Raw genomic sequence first — 13,628 nt, 5'->3', positions numbered from 1 at the left:
AATAATAAAACGTGAAATCTGCGCTATCAGATTAAGTCACACCATCGATCTCTGTGTATTGTTCTAAATCTTATGACTTGATATTAATAAAACACTGCAGGTGTACTATGGCCGTCATTGTTCTGATCGTGACAAGACTGTGATACATGTTTGATTGATGAACGATGTGTGTTGGTGTGGTCGTCCAATTTATTCCAATAAAAGGAAGAAGTAATAATGTTTACCGAGAGCAAAGATTTTATTAAAAGATAACGAGTTATACGATATAGGACACTGTTGTGTGGACAAAATCCAAAAAAATTGCGGATCCAACAATACGGTATAACTTTTAAAAATAAATATATAGTGAGAAATGTAAATTAAAAAATAAATGTACAATAAATAAATAAAATAAATAAAAAATAGCGTAAAATCTCTTAATAATGATTTATTTTTAATTATAAATATAAATATTTGTAATATTTACTACTGTAATTAATATATTAAACAGAATGATGTGCTTGTAATTAGTAGCCGTGAGCGAATATACCAAACATCGAATTGGTATTAAACTAATTTTGAATGAAAAAAACAATTATAAACGGTTTTTACGTAAGGAATAATCAATTTGCTTATGAAAGTTGTCACTCCAATTAAAATTAATATTTTGAATGAATAAATAAATAGTTTTATGTTTTTAAAGAATATATGTTTTTTTCTTACATAAATATTTTTGATTGATTTAAATAAATTTGTACGAGTTCAAAAGTTTATTTTTAAGAATAAATACTCAAAGTTGTACAAGCTTTTTCAAACGTTTTTATTTAAAATTCAAAACTAATTATATTTCTTTCAATGTATAATTTCAAAACAAAATCATACTAAAAATGATTGACAATTGGTAGATGTTATGTAATAAATTAAAATGGACGGGCATGTTACTGTAAATTAAATTTACAAAAAATACAATAATTTAAATGTTTTCCGAACAAAAAAATATTTTTATAATGACCTATATTGTTTATACTATATATTTTCATAAATACGTCTAGAAAAATAAAAACAAATCAATAAAAAGTATACATAAATAATAAGGGTTTTAACTCGTGTTTTATTCAAATATTTTTGTATAGTGTTTTATTATTATTATTTTGTTCGGAAAAACATATTTTATTTTAGTTACTTTAAATAGTTTTAACAATTCATTTTGATGCATCAACTCGATATTCATCACATCAAATTATTTTTTTCGATAATTAATATTTAAAAATGTTATATAAATAGTTTTTTAATTTCAATAATATAAACTTCGAATATATATTTCAAATTTAGTTTTTAAATTAAATGAGGTTCATTTTAATTAAGTATTAGTTAATATAGAGCTTAATTTTAAATTACATTTTATTTATTAACATCCATAATATTTTGGAATTAATGGATTAACACGATTCATAAACTTAAATTTCTTATTTTTATTTTAAATTTTAGTTTCCGAGCCATATTAAAAAATCAAAACTGGAAAATATTCATCAATTGTATAAATTTATATAATATGTAGTTGAAGAAATATATGGTTAGTAATAAATATATGTTTTCTTATATAACTAAAGTATAATAAGTTTTTTATTTTATTTTTTTAAATTAAATTTCTATTTTTATAATCTGTCACAAAAATAAATAGTCAAAAAATATGTAATTGTGAAGAATGAGAAAAAAATATAAATAACAAAACAAAAATAAAAATATGGAATGATTGATAACAAAATGGGAACTTCTACAAATATTTTATAAATAGAAAGTTTAGCTATATATATATAATAACAGCTTGATTTATTAGTCTAATCATACAAATAGTTAATACTTGGAATCATAGGCGTAAAATGGGGGGGGGGGGGGTGCAAGAGAGGGAAATGGATTAAATAAGAAGGGACAGTGCCACTTCTGATATTTAACATACCTTGTTTTAAAATAAGTACAAAACAGCTGGTTATATCTATTACTATAAATTTTTTTTTTTAAATCTTAATTTTCAATTTTCGCTAATCTAACATAATGTTAGAAAATTAATAATTTTGTATAATAATATGTAGATAATAAAGCTGCATTTAGCTGCGGACAAGGTTGGGCTAGGCCACCAGTGCACCGGGGCATGCCCCGGTGGGCCGCTGTTATTTTGGTTAAATAAAATTACTTAGATTTTTTGTTTTTAATTTAATGCGTCTATCTTTTATTCTTAAAATAAAATGTAACATAAAATGCCTTGTAACATAAAATTACTAATAGATGCAGTGACACAGGATTAGATAACTCGGAGTTTGAAAATTGAACATATTTAATGTCGCGATAGGCCGATTGATAACAGTGATTTCATCACAATATTTATAAATAGAAAAATTGTAGGAAATTTGAATACAAAAGATGTATAAAATCAGTGCTCGACTTGTGGGGGGACGCAGGGGGGCGGAGTACCCCAACTAATTTTCAGAAATTTTAGCGTCCTCCTACTATTATTACGCTATAATCATAACGCTCAGCCAGTTTTGGGGACGTTCTTTTTTTTAAAGTAAATAGAGTCCCCATTCTTTAATTTTGCCAAGTTGAGCAATGTGTACAATATGTTAATCATACGACGTACCGTTCGCGTTTGTTCAAATAACATTTAATCAAAAGAAACTGTTGGTATGAGTAGACACAGTCGTGCAAGATATGCGATAACGAAATTGTTTTTCGAAAATAATAATTTATATAAGATTTATTAGACTTTTATTTAAAAACATTTTAATAGTTTTGACATTCAGTCAATAACAAGTCTGTTCATATTTCCAACTTTTCTGTCAATTATTCCCGGTAAGCAATTATTTTATTAAAATAAATATGTTCTAACTCAGTGGTCGGCAACCTTTATGGACCTTTGAACCACATTCACAAATTAAAAATGGTTCTAAGGTCAGACAATATAAAAAATTTACATGATATTCAATGACATTTGCTAGTTTTGAAATTTACTGCGGGCCGCATAAAAGAGACATTAGCAAGTTGCCAACCCCACTGTTCTAACTCAATTAAAATTAAATGTATAAATATATTTAAATCAAATCATTTTTTATGGTGTAAAATTTATCTTAATGGGTAGGTCATTATATTAATATTATAGATAAGATATACTCGTATTATGCGTAAACTAGATTAACATTAAATCTGAAAATATTCAAATGTACTTGTGTGTATATTGTTTTTTGAGTTACGAAGATACATTTACAGTTAAACAATAATTTGATTAGATACCTACTTATTCCATTTATTATTGTATTTATTGTTCTATTGAGGCCGTCTGAAATTATTTTGCCCGGCCGAGCTATAGAGCTAGTCCAACCCTAGCCGCGGACACCCTTTTCGTTAGATATGTAATTATATATTTGCCACCCCCCCCAAAATAAATTTCCAAGTTACGCCCATGATTGGAACATCAAAGTTATTTCAAGTATGAATACATTTTTTTATATATCCTAATTACTTTTAAGTTGACATTGTTCATTATGTTTTAGTGAATAATTTAGTTCCCCAAGGGCCTGAGAGTGATTCATTTTTCTCACGAATCCGCAATAATAATGATTAATTTTCTTAATATGTTTTTTACTGGTAAAACAACACAAGATGATTTTTTTCATTTGCAACCAAAAATTATGAAAATTTTTTATTTTTAAAACTAAGAAATTTATTACTGCAGTCAATATGTATTCGTTTAATTAGTTTGTTATCCTCTTGAGTTAATAGACTATTACAATACAGCTTTATGCAATACACTTATACCTCCAGTAAGAAAATTGAGTTAAAATTGTATTTTATAAATACATTTTTGGTAATTCTACTGTTCGATTTATTAACTAGTGTGTAATAATTAGAGCACGGATTTATCTGCATTTGCATGTTTGTATTAAATGTATGCACATCTACGGAAATTTAAAATGTTCATGATTCATATCACACCACATTTAAACACCTAATTTTATAATGCATATTTTGCATATTTCGAGGGTTATTGCATATTTGTTCATAAATGCACATAACATGTATATTTAATGGGTTTTTAATAAATTAACTATTTTAATTTACAGTAAATTTTGTAATCACCTCGAATAAAGCACGAATAGACATGAAAGGAATTAAGTTTTAAAAATATTATTTTAAAAGATTTGTATTTTTTTAAGTTTGCTATTAGTTTTTGAGAGTAGGTAGCTTCAAATTATCTAAAATATTTATTTTTATTTTTTTTATTTTTTTTTATTGTTATTCTCGTCTTTAAGTTTAGATAATTAGCATTGATTGGTTTAAATGATTTTAAATATAAAGCCGTGGATATTATCAATTTTTTTTTTTGTTTTTGATAAAACATTTAGAATTTTATTTGGTATAAAAGTGTGGTTTTTTTTTTTTTAAAAAAAAACACATTTTATAAAGTGTAACATAATGCATATAATTGCATATTTAGTCACTTTTGTTTTACATATTTGCATCATATTTGACACTTTTTAAATGCATATAAATCCGGACTCTAGTAATAATAAATGCAGTAAAAATTTTAATTGCAATTTTAATAATTATATTTGTTGAAGACTTAATTATCAGCTCAAAATTAAAATAAAGTTATAGAAGTATAGCCATAAATATTTTAAATTTACTAAAAACAAAAATTTGTTTAATAAATCTAAAAGAATAACGAGTACTTTAGATATTACAAGAATTATGCAAATTATTTGTAATTAAAGTGAAAGTTTGTTTAAAAATGAAGATATTACTAATATGATTATAAAACTGTTATCATAAAAAATGATTTATTTTAAAAATAGAATAAAACTTCAACCATATTGTAAGGTTTCAAAAGCAATGATAATATAATTCTTAAGTAGAATTTTAAAGTCTTAAATAAGTGTCAAGTGTATTTCATAATATTAATTTCCAACCAGTTTTCAATTAAATCGCATTAATTATAAAATTGTTTCCATTAAAAAAAAAAAAAAAAAAAAAACACATAATTTAATATAATTAACTAATATTTGTTGATAAAAATATTTTATAGAAAAAATGTAGTCAAACGTATTGAAAAACATGTGACCTGAATACAATTAAGAAAAAATAAATAAGACTATATATGAACCTAGTTGCTTGGAATAGTAATTATTATTTTAACAAAACAGATATAGGAATGGTATAAAATATACTACAGAAAGCAAAAAATGTCAAACAGGAACAGTGCCAGGTTATCAAATGTTTTAATATTTGACTATCCTACCAGGTTCACGAGTTCAACAACCTGATGGTGCCCAGACAATGCGAATACACTATAAGAGTCAAATCCATGCCCCCCCCTATTCCATGACCACATTTTATTTACCTGTCCCACATACACACGCGCACGAGCGCGCATACACACGCAAACACACACATACATACGTACTAACACATATTTTAATAACTATATATATACTTATGCTCATCCTTTCAATGCCTTATTTGTAATCGGTTTTACATCAACAATTTAATAACAAATAAAACCATAGCCATGATCAATATTACGATACATATATAACGTATATTTATGTTCATGTACAGTTTGTACTTTTAGAAAATCTAGAATGTAATAATAATATTTTTTTTAAATTAAAACAAACTAATATTTCGAATGTTGAAAATAACAAAATAAAAAGTGAGAGAAATGCCAATAAAGCACATGACATTAGTTTATCTTACAATAGCAATATAAAACAATACATCGAAAGTTTTTAGAGAGCAAAAGGATAAAATGAATAAATACCTAATGATAAAATGCTTTATTTTAAACTTTTTTCCAAAGTTAATGTGTAAAATGTCAAATTTACGAGAATCGATATCACGCGTAGCCTATTTTACTGTACCTATATAAAAAAAATGTTCTTCAATAAAATTAAATGACTTTTTTTTATTGCTGACTGACGATAAAATCATGAAAAAATTCATTTTTTGTTTGTATTTTGAAATAATAGTTAAAAAAATATGCCAATAAAAATAAAGAAAATATTTTTGTACACTTGTATGTGATACAATGAAAACTACTTGGCGTAAGTTGTCTGATATTAGTCAAGTTATTTTAAAAAAAAAATTCGTTTGATTTTAAAGATGTGACATAATATTTTGGAGATAAACATGTAAATATTTATTGTTTTATCGATTTCTTTCTAACCTTTGATCATTAGCTATAAATATTATGAACTCACCACCCCACACATTCAGTTTGTTTTTGAATTATCACGATTATTACCGTCAACACAGTGTGCTTACAATTTTTCATAAAATTAAATTTCCTTTATGATGAATTTTAGTAGTAGTAAAATTAACATTTATTGTATTCATAAAAAACAAATTTGGTAAAGTGTTTATAGTTTTGAAAAAAAATGTATTAAATAATAAAATGCAATTGGACGTTAATGAAAAGTTTAATATCAAAACATGCAAAGCAATTTTAATGTGAATATAGGGCAGTTAATGTAAATTAATTAACAATACAAAATATAATCAAAAAATTGATTTTTAAAATTAATAAGTTCTCCCATTTATCGGTATAAACTATTAAATAGTATTCATGTTAAATTAAATTTTATTAGGTTAAACACATTCGAACTTCAAAAATAATTAGAAGGAAAGGTTGTTCAAATAGAATTGTGTTCGAATATATTATAAAAATATTAAATTTTTTAGGTATATATAATAAATACATATTTAAAGAAAAAATTGTCATGATATGAGAACAAATATAAATATAATACTTTCAGGGGCTTGAGCCCTCTAATTAAAAAAAAAAAAAAAATAATAACGGTAAATTGTTTTCTTATTTTTACTATCAAAGCAAGGTTCATGGATAAATTGAATGTTTTAATTCGAAGTAAAAATTATTATCAAAGTACAACATACTAATTAAATTTATTTTTATCATTATGGTTAATAGGAAATATTTTAACTGATAATACAAAATTTGATTTTCAGTGTGATTAAGTTTATTTCCCTAAAATTAGATGGACTTCCTTCACTAACTATTTTCCAAAAGAAAAAATAAACATTATGTTTCTTCAAATTTTTATCATACATATTTACTTTTGATTAATATTAGTTATATTAGTTGATTAATATTTTCTAGCAATAACTAAGAACACATAGATAAGTACAACATTTCAAGTAGTTAAAATAATTCTAATTTTTTAATTGATTGAGTATCAACCTTAAAGTATTTTAAGATTTCTTCCATTTTAAGCTATACGCATGGATAAATATCGATATGGATTACGAATTTTATAGTAATTAAAATGAATAAAACAAATACTATGAATAATTGATAAATTATAATAATGAACTGGTAAATAAAATAACTAGACATGATATAAATAACTTGATATAATATGAGTAGCATCCAATATTATGATAACTAATCATACTAAGGTCAAAATTATAATGAAAACAAAATTGGTGATAACATATATGCATATGTTCATAACCAAAATTAGTAATAGCATATAGGAGCTAAAAAAAATAAATTGTCTAAAAGTAAAAATTTGGTTTATTTTTTTATTTATCTAGTTATATTATTTAAATATTAATTATTTAGACAGTTTAATTGTATTTAACTCTTGTATTATAGTTTTTAAGTAATGGATCGAAATCATCTGTAGTAACCTAATTTAACAGATAAATTAACGGGTAATATGCTTAATAATTTTTTAAACAAATAAATAGTTTATAATTAAGCGAAATTTTTATAAAATGTAGGGACAAAGATATTTTGATTTTAATATAGACGGAATTTAATCGAATGAATATGTTATTTTAAATTTTTTGTGAATAATAAATTATTTGGTAGTTAAAAACTATGTAGGTTGGTTGTGTTCAATTATTTTTGAAAAACTTGAATATATAGAAAAATGTCATCACGTAATCAATAATCATACAACTTTTAAGTAACTAACATAATTTATAACTGTCTACTAAGTCGGTTGTCACCCATTTCCTTGACCTAAATTATTCTTTATTCTTATAAGGTGATTTAATAAAATATCTAAGTATATAGGTATACAATTTAGTCAGTAAACTTGATACTATTTCAATTGATTATTTTCAGTAACTTATATAATAGAAGGAGTTTTAATCACTCAAATTATTCACAAAATAACTTATTAAATTAGTTTATTTATTTAATGGTAAAACATAAAAATCAATTAAATCAAACTAATAATTTAGAAATATTCAGCGTTGTAGATAAATATTTCATATACTATTTTTGAAATAATTATTTCTTTAATCTTTTCTATAAGCAGAATGACTAATAGAATACGCTTAGAAATAGCAATCGATTAAATACAATTTATTTTTATTTTTACAGGAAATATACAAAATCAAAAATTGAGAAATTATATAAGACAATGCCACGAGGGTTATTTGAACGACAACCCCAAGCATTGTGTTTAGAATTAAAGTTGCTGCCTATGATAAAATTATTTTTAATTATATTGAAGTACTCTACAAATGTAGCAATCGAGATAATGTGTCGTGGAGAAGAATAAACAGCATCTACGGTAATAGGTATATTATTTATTTTAATTATTATAATACACGATTGAATATGATCGGAACATTAATTAGTTAATGTTTGAAAGTAGATTGAGTTTTTAATAAATATTGAGAAATATATGTATATAATAGAAATATCAGTATAATAATTAATAAACCATATTATTATATAAAAAATATTACTTATATAAAATATTATATCATAACAAATATAAAGTATTTAAAAATGGTATTCATTGATTAAAAATATTATACTTATGAATGGTGCACTTTTTAAAATTTTTTTTAATACGCTTGACCATGAAATTGTATTATGAAATAAAATATTATGGTAGATACCATCAAATATTTAACTGTTGAATGAAAGTGGCGATTTGAAAACAAACGATAAGACACTATAAGAACTTGTCCCAAATATAGCCTTGTAATAATATTAACATCGACAGTTTAATGTAAATCATATGAAAAAATATATGTTTTTGTAATATACGTAACTAAAAATTATTTAGTTATTTTTATGGGATTTAAAATGTTGTGGTTATACTAAATAAAAAAGAACTGTTACGACAAAACAAGTAGTAATAAACAACTCATACTAGAAATTAAATAATATTTTAAATTCAAATTTGAATGACCTTGCACAACAATTTATTTTAATATTTATTTTAATTTAAAGAAAATATTTAAAATAATATACGATAATTAAAAAATAAAACAACGATAGAAGTAATAAATAAAATAATTTAATTCAAGATATAATTGTATTATGTTTTTAAAAGTATTGAAATATTATATCATATTAGTTAATTGTCCTAATTGTTAGACATATCTAAGTTTTAACATTCATTTGAAAATAAGTGTTTTAGATAAAAAAAAATTAACATTCTTCATTATATGGCATGTTAGATAGATGAAATTATTTAAAATTAATGCTAAGGATAAGATAATATAAATTATGTTGAATGATATTTATCATTTTTAAAAAATAACTTAAATCTGAAGGCAATTTAATATTAAATGTATGTGCACTAATAAATATTATATTTTCTTTAAGTTAAAAATATATATTATTTTTAATAATTAATCTATAGTTTAATACTATATAACAATAAAATAAAATTAGATTTTTATTGTATTTGTTCTTCAAACAAGACTCCAAAATTACCATAAACTAAATATGTAACGAATCAAACGGTAGATTTTCTTAAACAAGTGTAATACATTTTAACCAATTTTTTAACATATTATATTAATTATATATTATAATTTATAATTACAATTTAATAGTATACACATAGAAGAATATCTTGTACTATTTTATTATCTTGTTTTATGATTAAAATATTATAATAATATTAATTTATTGTATAAATATCGTATCCTAGATTAATATAAAAATAATATTTAAAAAATATAAATAAAACATATTTAATTTAATTTTGAAACAACCACTTACCTAATAAACATAAGTACAATATAAAATAACAAACTAACCTTGCAATCATAAGTGTTCTAAACTTGATTATACACCATGATTGGGTAGTATTTAACAAACATTAATTTAACACAAACGAAAAAATTAAAATATAGGGTGTCTCAAAAAGAATGCAAGATTTAAATCTGGTATAAATTAAATTTATTCTTTTAAAAAAAAAACAACAAATATATCATTCTCTTCAGAAGAAGTTAAGGTTTAACAGTGAAAAATAATATTGGACATATGACTCTCCCTACTAGCTCTACAAGCGATTATTCCTTCCATAAAATTTACCATCACTCGATCACACATTATCCCATCAATTTCATTGAGAACACGTCGAATTTCTTGCTTAAGTTCAAAGATATTTTGAACTTTGTTCTGGTAAACTCATGATTTAATGTATCCCTATGAGAAAAAAATCATACGGCATTAAGTCGCAATATTGAGGTGGGTAGGTTTGGCCACGCAACAAGATTAGTCTGTCCGGGAACTTCTCACGCAGCGGTGTTTGTTTCTCTTGAAGTGTGACAAGTTGAAACCAAACATTTTTTATGTTCATTTGGTCAATATATATATTTTTTATGTTTTTTTAAAAGAAATAAATTTAATTTATACCAGATTTAAATCCCACGTTCTTTTTGAAATACTTTATATAACAAATACCATAGTGTGTATAGTATGTATACTATATAGTATATATAATAGTATGAATATAATATTATAGTATTTAAGTATGCAGTTATGAAATGTGTCAATAAATATAATGTAATGCATCATAAGTATTTTGATCAGATATAATAATGCTTAAGCGACATATCAGTATAACTATATGTTATTGAACAATCACACATTAAAATATGATGTTAGAATGTACTGGTTATTGCAACTGTGGAATCAGTTTATTGGAATTACGTGTCAATTAAACAAACGACGGTTACAAAATGAGTCAACAAAATGAATCATAGCTAACGAAATGTTTTATTCAGATATTTATTTTAAAGTTTAACCCTGTAGTTGAATTTTATTCCGGTACAAAATAGTTCAAATATACAATCATTAAGATTTGAAAATTGATCAGGGAAAAATGTTTTCAAATGTTTTTTTTTTTTTTTTTAAGAAAACATGAAATGATTAACATAATCATTAAAAATATAAGAATCATATCCAATGAAAAAAAAAACTTCACGACACTATCGACTATTATTGAAAAATATTCGTTTATATTCTTTAGTCAATACTTATTATTATTGTCCGTCTACAGAGCAACAAATAAATGTCCTAGTTTGATAAAAGAAAAGTATGTGATGTATTATATAGATTTATATATGTGTATAGAAGTACTACGGTGAATATTTTCGTTAAATCAGTTGTTCAAGTATCCTTGAACTGATATGCATGCAAAAACCAGTGATGTAATAATTGAAAATCCGAGCAATTAAAGGAGTTTTCTCTTGTCTATAACACTCATGACCGAAGTGATGGGAGGGAGTAAACCGTTCCTCTGTTGTTGAACGAAAATAACGAAGGTTTTGGTTGAATCATTTGTATTTTTAAATATACGATTACATGCATGGGGCTAACCGAATTTACTTGCAATTTTTTTCGATCCCCTTACGTCACATATTTAGGTGTACCTATAAATAAAGACACAATGCTGGCGTAGAACTGAAACTTAAGAACCACGAATTTTTCATAGAATATCTTAATATTTTCTAACGCCATTGTCATAATTTTTACCATTTTAATGTTTGTCAACCGAATAATGAAACTATGTATATAGCGTAATGGTAATAATATTGACGAATTAAATTAAATTGTCCTCTCAACACATTACCTATAAATAAAAATACACATTATAACAAAAAACAAATTTTTCTTTTGGAGGCTAATGCATATTTTGTAATTTGCGTCTAGAAAATATGCATTGTTTAAGAAAAGTATTATGATTTTTCTTAGAAAATTAATTTGTTTTTGAAAATGTGTGGTTGTACCTAGTACTGATCATATTCAAGGTGATTATTCGTGGTTGAACCTATTCAATAAGGGTTTATCGATTTACGAGATTGTCTGATGAGATTAATAGATGCTGTAAAAACGAATTGTAGGTACAAATATATTTAAGTAAACGTAATGAAAACCCAAGAAAATAACTTTGATCATTACGCTCATGTAAGTTTCCAATAATGAAATACGATTAATATAATACGAACAATATTTTCGCTAACCGACAAACTAATATTTTTAGGTTTATGAGTTTCATGCAGAACTATGATTTTATAAAACAGTCGGCCGCGTGATAAATATCGAGTCGTGACGTTGCTGAAAGGGATTTTGAAAGTTCTGCACCACGAAATGGACGTAATAAATCGTAATAATTCTAATGAACCTGGCCAGCCGAACTCTGATAAGCGAATACCTCTAAATACTTAACAAACACCGCGACCACGTTGGAAACGTGTGTACACACGAATATGTCGTTGACGTACTACGCGTAATTATTTTTATTTTTACTCGTGATGTAAAAAAACGGCGTCTTGTGTCGCGTGGGTCCTGTTTTCCGGCACAGTTATTACGCGTTAAATATTTGTTTTGTTACATTTATTATTTATACTTTTTGTGCGCTCTACTTAACGGCACAACAACTACACACTGCTCATTAATATTATTATTGCTATTACTGTACAGTCGTCGGTTGTGTCGACACGGACTTACCTTGAGGGCTTTCGAAGTAACCCCATAACGGCAACCCGATGGCCGTGGCGGCTAGCGCGAAACACGCGAACCCTAGGAACGCCACCCCGGACGAGTACAACGCTTTACTCTTGTTTGGATCGGCCATTTTACGCCAAACCACATGGTGTTTCCCGACGCCTCTCCGTCGCCAGCGTCACGTGCAAATCCGCGGTCGACACCAGTGTCATTCAGCAGACGTCCGATCCGCCGGTGCGCCGCGTCTGCAGCTCTCCGTCCGTCCGTTCGCCGTCCGTACCGACCATGTCTGCAAAAAGACGATTCGCACGGTCAACCGCGGTTGTTCGACTTTATGAACGTTACGAACTAACGAACACCGTCCGCGTGATGTGCGTTGCGCAATGTATTTATTGTTATTTTTCGTCTTCGGAGCGCGCACGGCGATCGCGTTGCTTTTAGCGGCTTTCGTTTATCGGAAACACGTAGGTGCGTACGCACAGTCCAATTGAAGGTCGCGCACGAACACTATATCCGTCGTCACGGCGCGTATTATCACTAATAGACAACACCTCCCCCCTCCCCATCCCCTTTCCAGCGCCACCACCATCATCATCTCACCGACGCTATGGAATTCGCTAATTGTAAACACAACGTAATAGATTACGTTTTCAAACGAATTCCTAATCGCCGTACGGTCTCGCCGAGCGTAGTAGTACATCGCAATGCGTATGCACGGCAAGCAGTACGCGGTAAAACGGCCTAAAACTGTCGGTGGTTCGTGCCGCGCGCCGAATGTTCGAACGCGTTCGACGAATACGTTTTTCGAAGCCAGCACCTTTTCGGAAATCGTTGCGCAATTTCTTTCTCGCCCGCGTTCTACGTCGGT

General features: G+C 26.3%; 1 protein-coding gene across 2 annotated transcripts in view; it reads right to left on the bottom strand.

Moving 5' to 3' along the window:
- Positions 1 to 13,628, bottom strand: part of LOC112688658 — a 41,168-nt gene that overhangs the window by 14,997 nt on the left and 12,543 nt on the right. For both annotated transcript variants that reach the window (XM_025561965.1, XM_025561964.1), the window contains exon 2: positions 12,764 to 13,049. In XM_025561965.1, coding sequence (XP_025417750.1) covers positions 12,764 to 12,890 — 127 coding nt within the window. In that variant the 5' untranslated portion in view covers positions 12,891 to 13,049. The remainder of the gene's footprint in view (positions 1 to 12,763; positions 13,050 to 13,628) is intronic.

The sequence above is a fragment of the Sipha flava genome, unplaced genomic scaffold (genome assembly GCF_003268045.1).
Source record: "Sipha flava isolate LNK unplaced genomic scaffold, YSA_version1 3_pilon_pilon, whole genome shotgun sequence".
NCBI classification, from domain to species: domain Eukaryota; kingdom Metazoa; phylum Arthropoda; class Insecta; order Hemiptera; family Aphididae; genus Sipha; species Sipha flava.
Note: the sequence above shows the minus strand (reverse complement) of the source record. Positions and strands in the feature narration are given on the sequence as shown.